The following is a 19,503-nucleotide window of genomic DNA, read 5'->3' on the forward strand; positions in this document are numbered from 1 at the left end:
CATAATGTCTCCACTTTCCATAAGAGACTTCAGCTTGCAGTGAATCTCATCTTTGAACAGGGGTGTAGGGTCACGTGACAATTTCTGATAGAAAAAGTATTGTTCAATTGTCCCCAGATGTCATTCACATAGTCACCACGGTTTAACGACACCATAGATCCGCCCTTGTCAGCATTACACACTATCAAAGTGGAATCCTTTTTTAAAACATCCAATGCTTGCCTCTGTACTTTAGGGAGATTATTGTAGACTGTATTCTTGTTTCTTAATCAAAATCTGAGACATCTTTTTCCACCAATCTGCAGTATGTTTCTTGGGAGGGATTTCTGTATCTGGGCGGACAAAAAGTGGATTTAGCTCAAAAAGGGGTTTTCGTTCTATGGGAAATGTCATTCTCTATTTGGTCACCCATAGTCTGAACACCCATCAGACTATTCTTGATTTAATCTTGTCTTTACATAAACTAAATAATGTGTGAAATATGTTTCGATTTTGAATGGACCATTATCATGCACCTATTTCGAAACAGTGGCAGAAAAAAATTAAGTAATCTATGCACTTAAATAGTGAATGTAGGACACTTTTCCCATGGTTCATTTTCCTGCCAGCCAGGTAGGCTATTCTCCTGTTGTAAAGAAAGTCAATGTGCTTAATATTAGGAAAGTTGATAAATAAATATAGTAGGCCTTGCCTATAGAAAACTGATGGGATCCTCCTCTTTTTAATAGAGGTCATCAAATCTCTTTTCTCACCAATTGCATAGCCTATAGAAATGTTGCGCAGAATGAGCTCATGGGCTCACGTGAAATGTTTGATTAGATTTTCGATCACATTTGCATTGATGTCAGAGTGATTAGAGGGGCAATAGAGTGCTGAGTACCAGGCAGTTAGCACGTTTGGTAGGCTACTAATGACCATCAGCAGCATCAGCGCTTGGAGAAGGCTAATTACCGTGACTAAACAGTCATGTGGAATTTGACTGCCCTCATGACCACCGGTGTGGCGGTAATATGGTCACCCTAACAGCCCTATACAGTCATCCTTTTTGAGGCCTCTATTCATGGAACAAGACAGACATTACAACCAGAGCTTTGCAAATAGAAGAGAGACTGATTGGGTGCGAGTTCAACCCAGGCTCCACCCCCAGACAGTGTCCCAGTGCCATGGAGTGAAACCAGTACAACCAGTCACGTGGCCACACAGGCGGAAGGCTGTGCCATCCACTGCCAACTCCACAAATCTCTGTTTCAGATCCCTCTTTGCTTACCTTCTGTTCTCTCTCTCTCTCTCTCTCTACCCTCTTCCTTTCTCTATCCCACTATCTTTTCTCTCCCTCTTTCCCCCCCTTTGTCTGTCTTCATCCCTCTCACTCCCTATTCCTCAATCCACTAATGCATAGCCCTGAGATAGACATTTGAAATTGGCTCATTATATGACCCAAACATGTATCCATGGTTACCAAACTATTCCTCTGTCTTTTCAACATCTCGTCATAGAGGGCTTATTACTAGAGAGTGCTCCAACCCATTAGGGACAAATCCATGGGCCTGCTAGCTACACTAACCCTTCCACTAATGGAGATGGCAGGCAGATTGTTCTGTTTCCTCCAGGATGTCTAGCTGCTTTCCCTCTATGATGGTCTCTGTCTCTTCAGCAGCTAAAGGGAAAGAGATGGAGTCAGCATCTAGGACAACTGTACTCTGAGACAGAGTAGTTTCACTAGTATCAAACCTCAAGCCACACACACACACACACACACACACACCATCCACCCACCGCAAACAAACGCACCATCCACACATCCCAACATAAACATGCACACACACTGCAAACATAAACACACACAACATCCACCCAGCCTCTCTCTCTCTCATCCTGTCCACCCCCTGCCTGTCAGGCCACTTAAGGCAATGAGAAAGGACAATTAAGATGCACAATGCAAACCTCATCAGTAGGGTTGCTGCCTGTTCTGTTGCCCTGTCTCTGAGTGCTCTCCCATTTCCTCTGTGAGAAGTGAACCTGATCCCTTTCCCCTGTCCTGCTGCTGCTGTGGTGTTGGGTACCACTCTCACCACCAGCACTGTATCCACACGGACAGACAGAAGGCCTTTATGGACAGCACAGTACAGCACAGTACAGTGAGCACTCAACCAGAGAGATAACACACTGGGGCAGATGATTTAAAGCTAGTAGCTCCTAAAGAAATTAAAGATCCACTCTGCTGCTCGCTGGGCACAGTGTGCAGTGACCTGAGCAGACCGCTCTCTGAGCTGACAATGATGATGATGGTAGTAGTGACTTAGCCTAGCTGGTGTGGTTGTGTTCAGCGGTGGCCATCTAGGATGACTTGGCACCAAGCTGGAAGCAGGCCAATGGGCAGGGGGCCACACCCTGGCCTGTAGGCTACACTCACAGCAATGAAAGACCTTTCTTCTGCACCTCCTCAGACCAACTTCCTTCTAGCCTGGTCCCAGATTGTGACCATGATGACCAATGGAGTTGATAAGGCAGCACAAATATATCTGGAACCAGGCTATCTTCCTTCCTCCAGAGTAAACCCATGATATGTTCTCATTCGATATCACACAGATGCATGACTAGGGGCTAATAACCTGTGGCTATTAGCAGCTTCAGACATCGATATCTCACCTTCGGAAAAAGGCCTGACCATGAGAAACTGGACTGAATGCATGGGAAACTGTTTGTGCAATATGCCTGGGTGACATCCTAGGAGATTCTCTCAGAGACAATGCAGAGAGGACAGCTTACCCCCCCCACCTTGTCATCTGTCTAGTTTGTTAGACTATACAAGATCTCAACCTTTATAAGACCTTTATAACATAGGATAGTTATGGTTGTAGCTAAGGCCTTGAGCAGTAAGGATACAGTACTAAAGGCTAGTAAGGATACAGTACTAAAGGATACAGCTAAGGCCTTGAGCAGTAAGGATACAGTACTAAAGGATACAGCTAAGGCCTTGAGCAGTAAGGATACAGTACTAAAGGCTAGTAAGGATACAGTACTAAAGGATACAGCTAAGGCCTTGAGCAGTAAGGATATAGTACTAAAGGATACAGCTAAGGCCTTGAGCAGTAAGGACAACAGTACACGTTGGCGGGTAGTCAGGGCTTCACAGTGCGAGCATTTCACTCGCATTTGTGAATAAAAAGTCAAGTTCGATCACATTTTTAGTAAAATAAATGCTCCAGTAGCTTTTTTCAAAGTATTTCTGACATTTTGTTTCATAGCTGGTAAATGAAGTCTATGAACTACGAATCCTATATAGCCTATTCCATCTTGCGCTGGAACACCACCAGGCTGGGTGCATGCGAAGAGCTGAGCGAAAGGTGCATTTTTAGAAGCGCTGCGCACAGGCATAAAATTGGTCTAATTTACTTGACCCGAAAGTCTACTGAAGTGAGACTTGTCCATTTACATTGTGTTGTTCACAGGCTAGGTTGTTTTTCTGTTTGAGTTCCAATTGCAAGGGAAGAGAAAACAACACCTCTCCTAGTCAGACTCAATCACAGGCTCAAACATGACTCTAGTCGCGCTACCACGGTTACCTCCCACCCTTAAATGAGCAGGGGAAAATGTTTGTCTCATCTGTGATAGTTTGGTTTAATGACTCAGGTCACAAAAAAATGAAACATGAAATTAAACAATATTAAACATTATTTCTTACTAATAATACATGTATTGTTTTAGAAACATTACAAAGCATGCTCATCTGTTTTTTTTGTGTTTTGTTGGTATAATTTTAGCAGGGGGAAAAAAATCTGAGTGGCTGGTAGAGTTTTTATTATAAACTGAGTGGTTCGAAAACTTAATGCTGATTGGCTAAAAGTCTTGTTATATCAGACCGTATACCATGGGTATGACAAAACATTTATTTTTACTGCTCTAATTACATTGGTAACCAGTTTATAATAGCAATAAGGTACCTCGGGTGTTTGTGGTATATTGCCAATAAGGGCAAGGGCTGTATCCTGGCACTCCGCTTTGCGTCATGCATAAGAACAGCCCTTATCCGTGGTATATTGGCCATATACCACACCCCCTCGGGCCTTATTGCTTAAATCTACCTGCCACAGTGGCTGGTGGACCAAAAAGTGAATTGTATGCCCTGTACAGTACTAAGATCTTCATAAAATAGAATAATTATGGTTGTAGCAACAGCCTTGAGCTGTAAGAATACTGTACAAAGACCTTTATAACATAGGATAATGATATAGTTGTAGCTAATGTCTTTATAAAACATTTATAGCCTAACTATTCTATCCACGGAGCCCTGGTTAGTATTCTGCCATGTTCCATTGTTCGTGCAATCGTCAATCCAATAGTTTTGCTGTGGATGTAGACGTGCTGTTAAATAATCAGTGACTCTATCAATGAAGGACACAGTCCCTGCCTGAGGGTACATAGGCCCAGTAGAGTCCTACCTAGCCTCAGCCCAGTCCCATCCAATCATCACAACCACATCATATCTCAGCCCAGTCCCATCCCATCATCACAACCACATCTTATCTCAGCCCAGTCCCATCCAATCATCACAACCACATCTTATCTCAGCCCAGTCCCATCCAATCATCACAACCACATCTTATCTCAGCCCAGTCCCATCCAATCATCACAACCACATCTTATCTCAGCCCAGTCCCATCCAATCATCACAACCACATCTTATCTCAGCCCAGTCCCATCCAATCATCACAACCACATCTTATCTCAGCCCAGTCCCATCCAATCATCACAACCACATCTTATCTCAGCCCAGTCCCATCCAATCATCACAACCACATCTTATCTCAGCCCAGTCCCATCCAATCATCACAACCACATCTTATCTCAGCCCAGTCCCATCCAATCATCACAACCACATCTTATCTCAGCCCAGTCCCATCCAATCATCACAACCACATCTTATCTCAGCCCAGTCCCATCCAATCATCACAACCACATCTTATCTCAGCCCAGTCCCATCCAATCATCACAACCACATCTTATCTCAGCCCAGTCCCATCCAATCATCACAACCACATCTTATCTCAGCCCAGTCCCATCCAAGCATCACAACCACATCTTATCTCAGCCCAGTCCCATCCAATCATCACAACCACATCTTATCTCAGCCCAGTCCCATCCAATCATCACAACCACATCTTATCTCAGCCCAGTCCCATCCAATCATCACAACCACATCATATCTCAGCCCAGTCCCATCCAATCATCATAACCACATCTTATCTCAGCCCAGTCCCATCCAATCATCATAACCACATCTTATCTCAGCCCAGTCCCATCCAATCATCATAACCACATCTTATCTCAGCCCAGCCACACTCTCCTTCTGGCCAGACTACACTTTATCACAGAGTCTGCACCACCTGGGGTTGGAAACAGTCCATTGTATTACATTTTATATTATTAACCTTTATTTAACCTGGGGAACCCATTGGGACCAGGATCTCATTTCCAATGGTGCCCTGAGAACAACAGTTGAAGCAATGTGAGAAACCATTCAACCAAATTACAGTTACAACATTTCAAATGAATTACATTACATTCAAAAAGGGCAGTACTAACAAATATATACGATCAATAACAACAAGAACCCAAAATACACAATTTGGGACCAAATAATCAAGTTTTAGAGTGACCTGTAGGTCATTCCAGGATGGAGGGCCATAGGGAAGACTGCTTTCAGTTACTAACTCAGAAGGGACCCGCGGAACCTCTAGTACTAACCAGGAGACTGAGTCTTATAGTTACTAGATTTCCAATTTAGAAGTGAGGTAGTATGGGAGTTTCTGGAGAAGTGCTTTATATATGAATAATAGTCCATGTTGGGCCCTTCTGGTAGTCAGAGACTCCCAGGCAACTATATAACAGACAATAATGCTTATGTCAATTATCACCAGTGATAAAACACAAGGCTGAGTATATAGCCACAGAACTTAGAAGTCCACACTTGTTAAACAGCCCTCAAAAGCAGCAAGCCTATAACAACGCAATTTTTTAAATTTAACCTTTAACTTATAATATGGAGGTGCTATAGAAGTTGTCAAATAGCCTAGACCCCCCTCACCTAGAAGTGAAAAACTATTCCTGCTTTACCATATCTAGACCAATCCCAACCGCAGGGATCACTCAGTTATTATCTCCCAAATCCCAGGCCGGGAGCAGGGCCTGAAGAAATGTCCACAGACTGAGTCAGTTACACCTGTTGCAGGGGTAAACAAACTAGGCTAACTGAGCCTTAAGATATTATGACTGTGATTATAAAAGCCTTAGAGCTGTTCGCAAAGCTAACCGTCATGGTTATTAGTACAGTAGATAGAAGATCTATGCACACTACACAGTGGACCAAGCCTATCAAATCAGGCATTCCCTATCCATATATTTTGCGTGCCCTACTGTATAAGGCCTCAGTATGAACCTAGCTCTGGTCCAGGGCATTATGTGTGGCTTACTGACGCTCACTCGCACGTGAAGCCCTGGACCAGAGCTACTATAAACCATACAGACAGGGTGGAAAATAAAAGTCTTAAGGTAGTAACAGGTTAGGCTACACAAAATGCAACTTCCATTAGGTATTGGGCTAATCAGGAAAACAGAAGAGCTTCTAACATGTTAATTTTCTTATGCCTTTAATGCCCATAAACACTTGTCAGTATTTCAGTCCCAATAAGCACTGTTGAAGCTCCTCCTCCCAATAACAGAGCAGGAAACTGCCAGGAAAAAGCTATGTCTTTAGGAGCTGCAGGAGGGAGGGCACTGAGGGGAAGGGGGAACTTTGAGGGAAGCTACAGGGGGATGTCGGCTAGCTTCCTCATCACCATTCATTACAATCCCAACTGACCAAACTACTACCCTAACAACGGAGCCCATGGGAAAAAAATTGGGCACGGTTTAGTGGCAGCAGGTAGCCTAGTGGTTAGAACGTTGGGCCAGTAACCGAAAGGTTGCTGGATCAAATCCCGAGCTGACAAGGTAAAAAAACTGTTGTTCTGCTCCTGAACAAGGCGGTTAACCCACTGTTCCCCGGTAGGCCATCACTGTAAATAATAATAATTTGTTCCTAACTGACTTGCCTAGTTAAATAAAAGTTCAAAAAATCTAGGTCAGCTGTGTTTGTGTAATCACAGAAAAGCTGGTAACAATGCAAGTCTATCTTCTTGTAACAGAAGTGATTTACAATGACTCAGTGTTACTCGGTGTTACTGACAATTAATCATCTTTGAAGGGTGTTTTGCTAATGTGTCATCAGTATTTGTGAGAAAGCTCATTGTGATTTGTCTGCATTTTTCAGCATAGTCAAAGGTCAAATGACGTATCTTCCCGTTTATCCCCTTCCATTATCAATGTCATGCCTGTACCACTGAGTGTGTGTACGAGCTTAAAGAATACAGACCAACTGTTCAAATGTGAATTCATGAATTCGTTTAAAAGCACTAGTTAGTGTCATAAAACACTAATTGGCAAATGAGACCGCACATCGTCATTGATAAACAATTTCAACTGAAAAACTGTTACCCAGCTGTTGTCTCGTTGCATTTCAAAACAAATGAGAATCCAGTAGAAAACTCCCTCGTGAAATCATTTCGCTTCATTTGGAGCAAATTTGTGCTTTTCAGCAAATGTGCCAACGTAATTCCAGTTAGCTTAGCTAACGTTTGCATGGGCTAGCCGCGAACCGATATTTATAAGGTTACTGTAGCTGGTCGATGATGCTACAGCTAGCTAGCTAGCTTAGCTCGCTTCTGAATGCCGTACAATAACACATGCAAGTCAACATTCAAACCTTACATTATGGCTTTATAAGACCTGATTAAACAGCATCTATAGCTGGTAACTTACCTAAGCACTGGCCCACAGGAGTGCTGTACGGATTGCCCAGTAAGAACTCCATCTTTATGACAACAAACAATACCCACAGAATGACAGAAGCTGGAAGAGAGGCGCATTATCTGCAAGTCCCTCCCACTGAGCAACCACATTGGAAGATAAAACTGAGATATCAATCTGTATGGCTGGATTTATTGTCGATCAAAATTAGCAGCTATCCAGGGTATGTTCACCACCAACACTAAAGATAGCTAGCTATCTATGCACAAGCTCCAAGCCCTTGCTGGATGTGATCGATTTTAACGTTACTGTTCATGTTATGTATCCAGTCTGTATCACAACCTGCAGTGATTGGGAGTCCCATAGGGCAGCGCACAATTGGTCCAACGTCGTCCGGGTTTGGCCGGTGTAGGCCGTCATTGTAAATAATAATTTGTTCTTAACTTATTTGCCAAGTTAAATAAAGGTTACATTTAATATATATATATATTTTTTTATATATATATATTAAAATAAAGTATTGTTGTTTGGGGAAATTACTTTAAACCTTTCCCTACAATCTGTACTATCAAACTATTGTTGTTGTTTGAGTGAATTGATTCTGAATATCCAGATCATTTCTAACATACTGCACTCGATGGGATTAACTAGCTAGATAAACTGTGGGTTACATGGCATCATTCAGGAAATCCTGACCAAATCCTGACTAGAAGAGATAAACATTTATGATCCCCTTGATTCTAATAATTGTAATTTAAATACATAATATTCACAAAGAAATCTCATAGTAATGCTTACATTGGTTCGCATAGTGCATATCGCACATAGCAACTGTATCCTCTGTGAAACGGTTTAAAACGGTTTAGCTATCAACTTTTCCGTGTTCAATGTAGCCTAGTCCTGCTGCCTGGTTGCTAGGCAACAGTATACATCTTTGTGCAGCAGACGTGGGGTTGAAAGGTATGAGGCTGATAACATACATTTATTTTCAAATGACTTTGTTGTTTGGTTTTCTTGTGGTCTCTCAAAACAGCAGCTTGTGAGAGAGAGCAATCTGATACCTTTTTAATTTAGCAGAAATTAGGTTACTCAGCTCTGGCTTGTTGTGTTGTGTTGCTGCTGAAAAAGTACTAGCTACTATTAGCTAGCTAACGTTAAGTTACTGTACTATAGCTAGTTATATAAACGTTTATTTACAATATTTATAGCTAGCCACCGTAGCTAACGTTAGCGAGTTAACCTAGCATAAATACATTATACACAGTTTGTGTTTATTGTTATTGCAAAACAGCCACTCAACTCTACAAAGCTACGTACCTGGCAGGATTGTGATGACACTGAGACTCACTGTTTATCAATCAGAAACACATTTGTTAAACCTACAACCACCGCCAGACAGTGGCATTGAATACAGCATTTGATATTGAGCTGCCCTTCTCTCCACAGTAACAGTACAGGGTAGAGAGTCAGGGGATCCAGAGACATTAGCAGGATGAGCAGGCTATATGATACCGCAGAGCCCAGTTTGGTGGATGAGGAGCTGCTGCAGAAGGCAGTGGAGGAGCAAGGCCCTCAAGACCAGGCTGGGCAGATTGCCAAGGAGGAGGGCATCCAGTATGATGAAGTCTGCCAATTGCGCCTAGACTACAAGAGTAAGACATTTGACAGATGTTGATGTTCTTCATTCATTTGCATACTTTTTGGTGCAGACATGTCATGTCCATTGTCCACAGAGAGAAGGGCAATAGTTGCAGTGGAAATAGTTTTTATTCCTTACTTTGTCCATATTTTTTACATTTTTGCCCATAGACATCCTGAAGATTGATCACCTGTGGCAGTTCACGTCTCTGACCAAGCTACAACTGGACAATAACATCATTGAGAAGATTGGGGCGCCTCACTAATCTGAAATGGCTAGGTAAGAAAGGTCTCTCACAGACCCTGAATATGTTCCACATACAGTAAATGTTAGACAATGTATGTGTTAAACTGTATATAGCTAGATCAAGATGACTATATTGTTTTTCACTAAAAGACAAGCCCTTCACTGATACAAGGCTATTATGGCCTAATGATCAATATTATCTTTCTCTCTATCTCCTCTTCTCCTCTAGATCTGTCCTTCAATAACAATGAGGAGATCGAGGGGTTGGATTCTCTGGTGAAGCTGGAAGACTTGAGTCTCTACAACAACAGAATCTCTGTCATTGAGAACATGGACACACTCCTAAACCTACACGTTCTCTCTATTGGGAACAACTTCCTGGCTCAGTTGGAAAATGTGAGTAACTTTCATACACTACTTACATTTATTGTTTATGTTTCAAATTATGAATGTAAACTCTGAAATTGTATACTGTAGAATATTTGTGACAAAATATGTTATTTTCTTGGTATGGGCTGGTATTGCATGTTTGCTGGACACTGTAGGAATTGCAATCAACCATATCCTCTGATTCCCAGGTGATCTACCTCAGAAAGTTCAAGAACCTGCGCACTCTCAACCTAGCTGGAAACCCCATCTGCAAAGAGGACCGCTACAAGATCTTTGTTGCTGCCTACCTTCCAGAGTTGGTTTACTTGGACTTCAGGCTATTGGATGAACAAACAGTGAGTGACGGAATAGGGTGAAGTGAAATTGCCCCTTGACACTGATATTGGGTCAGTCTTGTAATCCCCCCACTAATGATTAAGGTTAGGATCGGGGAGGGGAAGCTGATCCTAGATCTGTACCTATTAGAAACACATCCCTGGCGCTAGAGCGACAGGCACAGGAGAACCAATGGGCTGACAAGGTTGTACAGTATATATATGTGCTTGTATACACACCAACATACCATAAGTCTTACAAAACACAAGTCTTACAAAATAAGAGATTTATGCCTAGGCTCAGGGACATTCCTGTCCTGATGAATTAAAGCATTGATGTAAACGAGAGCATTACCAAACGGTTAGTCATGGATTACAAACGTTTCCCCTGGGAATCAGACAGCTGAATAAGCACCATACTAAAAGCAGAATCGCAAAACTGCTGTACTGCCATACCTTTACACATTCCATCCATATTGTAACCACAGATTTAAAGAAAACAGTTCCAAAGGTCTAGTTTATACATTTTTCTTTAAGCACTGCACTGGAAATACCATTAGTTTGTATGAATACATGAATAACTTGCTTTTTTCTTACTCTACCAACCATAAGGGCGGGCATTGAACATTAAGTATTTCCTTATGTAGCGAGAGCAGGCGTTTGGAAAATACCAGTATGCCATTGAGGAGATGCGCCACAATGAGACCCAGGAGAGAAGGGCAATGGACGCTAGGCAAGAGCAAGAGGACGAGCTGCAGTTGCACAGGGTAACCAAGAAAAATCCTACATTCAGAGCAAAGCATACATTCTACATCCATGTGTGCATTGAGCTTGAAATCATTGGGCAACTCTGCCATCTACTGTTGTGTGTGTGTGTGTGTGTGTGTGTGTGTGTGTGTGTGTGTGTGTGTGTGTGTGTGTGTGTGTGTGTGTGTGTGTGTGTGTGTGTGTGTGTGTGTGTGTGTGTGTTTGTCTTCCCTACCTACAGGATGCCTTTGTGGAGCTCTTGAATGGCCCATATTTGTTTGACAGCATGTACGCAGATGATGCAGAGGCAGCCAAGCTGGCCTACCTCCCCGGAGTGTCTCTACTACTAGAGACATATCCTTCTCCATACTCTGTTCTCACAGTGTCAGTCTATTTGGAGCATGTCTTCTCCCTTCGACAACTGGCCCTTGATTTGATGGATGGCTAAAAGCAGATGCAGGTGAAATAATAGTAGAATGATATATCTTGTTGTAAGATAGGGATTTCAAGGAGAGAAAAAAACAGGAAAAAAAACACAAGTCGATTATTCTACTATTGCATCGAAGGCTCCTTCCTTGACTCTGTTCCTACATACAAGAGCCACCTGGTGGCGCTGTGTGTGCAGGTGTTTGAGATTGGCTTGGCACAGCGCAGCCGGGGGGAAGACGAGGTCAAGTCCTTCTTTGACTGTTCCAGAGAAGCCGTGTACGACAACCAGCAGAGAGCAGCACAGATCGCTGCAGACTTTGAGAAAGCCAGGAGACAGGTGTGTCATGGGACTGTAGCTTTTACGGTCATGTCAAGAAGGGATGCCGCTAATGTCAAAGTGACGTCAAAACGTGCATATCCGAGTAGCGTCGGGGAGAATTTTTGCATTTTTGCTAACAATAATGCTTTTCCTAACCTTAACCTAATTCTCCTAACCTGCTACATTGATTCTCCTAACCTGCTGCGTAAGTTCTCCAAACATGCTACGAAGAGTAACTTCTGATATTAGCGGCATTCCATCTAGTCAAAACCGGCTTTCACTTGCACTGACAGGGAAATGGTCACGTTTGAGACCATCAGTTCAGTGCAGACTGACAGATCTACAAATCTTAATGAGTAGACCAATTGGCAAGTCTAATTGGAAACTGTTTTAATTACAGCTCTTCCCTGCCCATGTAACTTTTATCAATATCTAAAAGCTTTAAAAAATCCCAAATTAGCACTCCTACTCTGAGATGCTTTATTATAATAATAATAATAGATTTCATTTATTTTGCGCTTTTCATTATACAGATAATCTCAAAGATGCTAAAAAACAGAACAAAAGTACATGTAGTTCTTGGGCTGAACAATGGTCTTCAACAGAGGCTAAATATGAATATAACCCATAGAATTCAACTGACTCCTATCGGCCCCATCTCTATGGAAGGATATATGTGTCAAAATACATTTCATATGAATTATTTTGGAACAAATATTACGTATTTAATGTATTTATATGCACTGAATATCTTCTTGGCCACACATAGATAATGTAAGAGCCATGTTCTTTAGAGAGCTTGGCAATTGAGGTTTTCTGCATCATGTGCATTTGCATGACACTACAACATTCTGTGTGAGCCATGGTAGTGCTGCATTAAAATAACATGGGGAATATAATGTCTAGAAGGAGCATTGTGATGTATTTACATGAAACTTTCAAATTCTATGGCAGCTATGTTAGCGCCCCATTAATATTACATGGGAATATTTAAATAATGCTCTGTAACTGAATGTCTAGAATAAGAACAATATTCAAAAATATGACTGAAATATATGGCTCTGGATAATGGTATAACAAACAGCTGAAATACAAACATCATAGCAACAGTTTAACAAAAATGGTGCTATTTTTATCGTTTCAAATCCACTGTACATAAATCTTACAAATCACAAAAAAATCATGCAAATCACACATAAATGTTGTGTATCTCCACGTGGCCACACACACAGGTGATGTCTGAGATGCAGCAGGCCACAGACACACGTCTCCTGGAGGCCCAGCTGAACCACTGCAGCGAGGAGATTAACCAGCTCTGTGACAGCCTCATGACCCAGGAGCTGCAGCTAGTTGACCATCTGGAGGTGTGTGTGTGTGTGTGTGTCTATCTGTGTGTTGTTAAGATCTACATTCTTGGTCGCCCTTAAATCTGAACTGAATAACTTCCAAGAGGTTAGGAGTAGAGGTTTTTACGGATCCACCTGTACTCATACCAGATACCCGATCTGGGACCCGAGTAGGGGTGGATCCAGAATTCTAAATAATGTCACGGGTCTGGGTCGGATCTCATATGATTGTCACGGGTCTCGGGTGTTGTCCTTTTTTGTCCTTTTTTTTAATTACATTTTTTACTTTGACCCCTTTTACTCCCCGATTTCGTGATATCCAATTGGTATTTACAGTCTTGTCCCATCGCTGCAACTCCCCTACAGACTCGGGAGAGACAAAGGTCGAGAGCCATGCATCTGTCACGTCATGACCAGTAAAGGGGTTATTTGTTATTGTAGTTTGGTCAGGACGTGGCAGGGCGTGTTTGTTTTATGTGGTTCGGGGTTTGTTGGGATATGTATTTATGTAAGAGGGGTGTTTGTTTTATGTGTTTCGGGGTTTTTGGGTATTGTTCTATGTTTTGTATTTCTATGGTTTTTCTATGTTGTGTATTTCTTTGTTGGCCTGGTATGGCTCTCAATCAGGAACAGCTGTACATCGTTGTTGCTGATTGGGAGTCATACTTAGGTAGCCCTGTTTTCACCTGTCTTTTGTGGGAAGTTGTTTTTGCATTGCTGTGTGTAGCCTGCAAGACTGTTTGTCGTTCGTTCGTTTCTTGTTTTGTTTTTGTAAGTGTTCAATAAAAGTAAATATGAGCACTCAACCCGCTGCGCCTTGGTCTACTCCATACGACGACCGTTACAGCGTCCTCCAAAACATGACCCTGTCAAGCCGCACTGCTTCTTGACACATTGCTCGCTTAACCCGGAAGCCAGCCACACCAATGTGTCGGAGGAAACACTGTCCAGCTGGCGACCGAAGTTGCCCGGCCGCCACAAGGAGTCGCTATAGCGTGATTGGACAAGGAAATCCAGGCCGGTCAAACCCTACCCTAACCCAGACGATGCTCCCGGTCATCTGCTGCTGCAGTAGTTGTTGTTGTTGACCAATCGTTAGTCATCAAAGCGTCAATAGGCTACAGTCATATAGCCTCTGTGTGTGGCAAAGTTAGGAGATATGTAATCATTGGGAGATGGAATTAAAATGACAGAATTAAAAGTTAAAGGAGAAGGATAGGCTACAATGACCAAGAGCCAACAGGTAGACTGCTACTTAATATTATGAATGGAGTTGTTGTTAATCAAATCAACGTTTATTTGTCACGTGCACCGAATACAACAGGTGTAGTGAAATGCTTACTAACCAACAATTAAATATCAACAAAAAATATATATTTTTTCTTTTTAAAGGATGAGAAAGTACATGCACTGCATCCTTTATTACCCTAGCTAGCTAATGTTAGCTAACTTAACTAGCTAGCTTCTCCAGGTTTGATGCAGTCAAAACAGGTACTGTGTAATCATATTGGATGATCAATAACCTAGCTATGGCAGCTATTTGTTTACTATAGTGCGTTTTGGCTTGTTGGTTGTTTGCTGTCTGTCGTCTCTCCCTCCCAGCTCCCTGTGTCACTCCCTCACAGCGCCACCTTTCTCGTCCTCCTCTCGCACTTTATCAGCTCTGGTTAATAAAGACACTTAAAAAATGGGTCTCCCTATAAAAAAAATGTATGCATGTTGGGTCTGGGTGGGCAAGCCCAAGGTCCATATCAGAACAGGTCCAACTTCTTTTGGTCCGTGAAGACCTGTAGTTAGGAGGCCCCATAACGCAGAAACTGTTATCCTAGGTGACCTCTAGGTGATCTCCCTGAGACCTCCCCAAGTGCCAATGGCTATAAATTCAGCCATCAGGAGTTTCAAATGATAGAGACGTCTAATATGCGGCTCACTCTGACCCAAGTGGTCTCGACAACCTTGATTTATGTTGTGACCAGGGGCCCGGAACACTTGGAGAACCAACAGATAAGCAAGAGTATTTATGCTTGCCTGCCCTTGAGGAGGTTGGCAGATTGCTACAAACCTCTCAGAGGAACATGTCTGTCTCCCCATATGCATATGTTTGTCTGTCTGTCTATTAAACCTTTCTCTGCCTTATCTTTGGGTACAGCATTTTCCAATCCTTAAGAAAATCAATTATTCCCGAGTGTGTGTGTGTGTGTGTGTGTGTGTGTGTGTGTGTGCACATTTGATGTATATTATAGTACACGTGCAAGATTTCATATGGAAACTCTCATTTATAGAAGAATGTTTGGAGTGGTTCATTTATTTATTTTTATTTTCCATTTGATATCAAAACACACATTTGAATTTAAGATACGTTATTCATATGTCAATAACTATTCTCCTTTTTTTCCCATAGGACATAATCAAAGATTTTGAGAGGAACATTTCAGACATGGTTGCCGGATTCATTGAAGTTGTTCAAGGAATATATCCTTTGCTACCTTAGGTATTTATTTCAATATAACTACAAGTTGCATGTGTATTATAATGGTGTTACAGTGCACTGATGCAGTTATTCAAATCAGGGTCTGTATGTACCAAGCGTCTCAAGAGTTAGAGTGCTGATTTAGGATCAGTTTTCCAATTAATAAGATGACATGGATAGGGAGGACCTGATCCAAGATCAGCACTCCTACTCTGACACGCTTGATATACAGTGTACAGCCTCAGACAAAGTCTCCTTGACACAGACCCACTTTCGCCCAGTGCCGAGACTTAGAGAACCACCATCACGAGAAGCTACTGGAAATCGCTGTGGCAACCCTGGAGCGAGTGGCCAAGAATGAGCTGGAGGAGGATATGCCTGATGATGTCCGAATGGTCAGTGTCAGAAAATCCCTGTGTCTACAGCACATCCTATATAGGAATAAATAAAGGTGAAATAAATAAAAAAATAGGTGGCTATTTGAGACGCAGCCTAAATAGTGTTTCCCTACTCCTCTCTCAACCCTGTCTCTTATCTCCACAAACATTTTCAAATATTGTCAAAGACTCCAGCAACTCAAGTCATAGACTGTTCTCTCTGCTACCACACGGCAAACTGTACCAGTGCCAAGTCTGGGATCAAAGGGCTCCTACCCCCAAGCCATAAGACTGCTAAATAGTTAACTAAATAGCTACCTGGACTATCTGCATTGACCCTTTTTGCACAAACTTTTTTGGACTCTGTGCACTGGACTCTACCCACACACTCACACATACTTACACTGACACTCCAAAACATACAGTGCATTCAGAAAGTATTCAGACCGCTTGACTTTTTCCCAAAACAATTATATTACAGCCTTATTCTAAAATGGATTCAATTATTTGTTTCCCTCATCAATCTAGACACAATACTCCATAATGACAAAGCAAAAACAGGTTTTTATACATTTTTGAAAATGTATAAAAATAAACAGAAATATAACATTTACTCAGTACTTTGTTGAAGCACCTTTGGCAGCGATTACAGCCTCGAGTCTTCTTGGGTTTGACCATACAAGCTTAGCACACATGTATTTGGAGAGTTTCTCCCATTCTTCTCTGCAGATCCTCTCAAGCTCTGTCAGGTTGGATGGGGAGCATCACTACACAGCTATTTTCAGGTCTTTCCAGAGATGTTTGATCGGGTTCAAGTCCGGGATCTGGCTGGGCCACTCAAGGACATTCAGAGACTTGTCCCAAAGCCACTCCTGCGTTGTCTTGGCTGTGTGCTTAGAGTCGTTGTCCTGTTGGAAGGTGAACCTTCTAGCCAGTCTGAGGTCCTTAGCGCACTGGAGCAGGTTTTCATCAAGGATCTCTGTACTTTTCTACCATTCTCCTCCGCTGAAAAACATCCCCACAGCATGATGCTGCCACCACCATATTTCACCATAGGGATGGTGCCAGGTTTCCTCCAGACGTGACGCTTGGCATTCATGTCAAAGAGTTCTTGTTTCTCATGGTCTGAGAGTCCTTTAGGTGCCTTTTGGCAAACTCCAAGTGGGCTGTCATGTGCCTTTCACTGAGGAGTGGCTTCTGTCTGGCCTCTCTACCATAAAGGCCTGATTGATGGAGTGCTGCAGAGATGGTTGTCCTTCTAGAAGGTTCTCCCATCTCCACAGAGGAACTCTGGAGCTCTGCCAGAGTGACCATCGGGTTCTTGGTCACCGCCCTGACCAAGGCCCTTCTCCCCTGATTGCTCAGTTTGGCCAGGCAGCCAGCTCTCGGAAGAGTCTTGGTGGTTCCAAATTTCTTCCATTTAAAAATGATGGAGGCCGCTCTGTTCTTGGGGACCTTCAATGCTGCCAACATGTTTTGGTACGCACCCCAGATCTGTGCTTTGTCAGAATCCTGTCTATGAGCTCTATGGACAATTCCTTCGACCTCATGGCTTGGTTTTTGCTGTGACATGCACTGTCAACTGTGGGACATTATATAGACAGGTGTGTGCCTTTCCAAATCATGTCCAATCAATTGAATTTACCACAGGTGGTCTCCAATCAAGTTGAAGAAACATCTCAAGGATGATCAATGGAACTAGGATGCACCTGAGGTCAGTTTCAAGTCTCATATTAAAGGGTCTGAATACTTATGTAAATAGGTATTTCTGTGTTTTTTTTAAAACACATTTGCTAAATGTTTGCTTTGTCATTATGGGGTATTGCGTGTAGATTGATGAGGATTTTTTTATCTACTTAATCCATTTTAGAATAAGGCTGTAACATAACAAAATATGGATAAAGTCAAGGGGTCTGAATACTTTCCGAATGCACTGAACACACTCACTTGCACATAACACTTCCACTTCCATATTGCACTCAAACACACTGCACACAGTCCAACTGTATTCTTTTCTTACTGCTTTTCCACCCTTTCCTCTCTGACAACATTTCCACTGTCACTGCTATTGAAACTACAGATCTGCTATCTTAATTTAATCTGTTGTCACAGAGAATTTACCAGCGCAGCAGGAAATGCAAATTGTAGTTTATTCAAGGTTTAAAAAGTCTTCTAAAGTTTGTAATTGCCCTAACGAAAAATATGTCAACCCCTACAAAAAATGTATATTAATTATAATCCACATAATAATTAATATTTCCTGTTTCTGCAGGATTATTTTCTTGTTGTGAGAAGCAGGGTCAAATTAAGATCTGTAGCACCTCAGCAACACTTTCCCCAGTGACACTCAGCAGTATCTTGATCCCACTGGTGCCATGGTGAAGTTTGCCCTAGGTACAGATTTCAGATCAGCTTTCCCTCCCTCAATCCTAACCTTACCCATTATGTTGAGAATGAAAAACTGACCCAAGATCAGTGTCTTGGGGTAATTTCACCCTGCATCATTCCTCTGTGTTACACAGTGTCTGTCTGTCCCCCATGCAGCTGTTTGTAGACAAGGACACAGTGATCAATGCAGTCAGCGCCTCCCACGACACCCACCTGCTGAAGATCGACAACCGTGAGGACGAGCTGATGATGCGCTGCAACAGCTGGATGAGTGCTCTGATGAAATCGGTAGGCAGGGAAATGCATGGAAATAGGATGACATACATTGTATTTCTATGGGGAAGGCAAGGCATTGCCACAAACTCTCAGTATGACAGTTTCCAGTTTTCCACCATGAAGAATATTCTAACCTTGGTGTTTTCCTTTGTTGTTGTTTTGTCTCTTATTCGCCTGTCCATGCAGGTACAAGATGAAGAGGTGAAGCGGAATCGCAAGCTCATCTCAGAGATTCACAACTACATTGACTACGTAAGGGATCATCTGGATGAGATGCAACATGAGCACCATTCATTAAGAAGTGGGGAAAGGAAATGTAGCAGAAGTAACCATCCTAACACAGATTCACAAGCCTCAGGCATACAACAAATGCCCTTATTTTCAAACTTACTTATTTCCATGAACCTGGATTATAAAAACATTGAATTGTGTCAAAATGAAGTTAATTATTTTAATAAATCCTCAGAGTTATTTCCCTTGTGTTCATTTCCAGAAACAGGCAGAAATGTTTGTCTATTCCTAACTGGTTCATATTTCAACTCTCTAGGACAACTCTGCCATCTACTGTTTGTGTGTGTGTGTGTGTGTGTGTGTGTGTGTGTGTGTGTGTGTGTGTGTGTGTGTGTGTGTGTGTGTGTGTGTGTGTGTGTGTGTGTGTGTGTGTGTGTGTGTGTGTGTGTGTGTGTGTGTGTGTGTGTGTGGTGAGAGAGAGAG

At 42.3% G+C, this 19,503-nt stretch overlaps 1 protein-coding gene and 1 pseudogene across 3 annotated transcripts in view; one reads left to right on the forward strand and one right to left on the reverse strand.

Moving 5' to 3' along the window:
* LOC115205759 (TOM1-like protein 2) overlaps window positions 1-7,991 on the reverse strand; it is a 35,273-nt gene extending 27,282 nt beyond the window's left edge. The window contains exon 1 of one of the 3 annotated variants that reach the window (XM_029772067.1): window positions 7,861-7,991. In XM_029772067.1, the coding sequence (XP_029627927.1) occupies window positions 7,861-7,912 (52 nt within the window). In that variant the 5' untranslated portion in view covers window positions 7,913-7,991. The remainder of the gene's footprint in view (window positions 1-7,860) is intronic. The other 2 variants (XM_029772077.1, XM_029772085.1) reach the window with 2 other exon arrangements.
* A 540-nt stretch (window positions 7,992-8,531) lies between these two features.
* On the forward strand, window positions 8,532-18,782 carry LOC115205785 (dynein regulatory complex subunit 3-like; annotated as a pseudogene).
* The last annotated feature ends 721 nt before the right edge of the window (window positions 18,783-19,503 follow it).

This window comes from Salmo trutta, chromosome 1, assembly GCF_901001165.1.
Source record: "Salmo trutta chromosome 1, fSalTru1.1, whole genome shotgun sequence".
Taxonomy (NCBI): Eukaryota; Metazoa; Chordata; class Actinopteri; order Salmoniformes; family Salmonidae; genus Salmo; species Salmo trutta.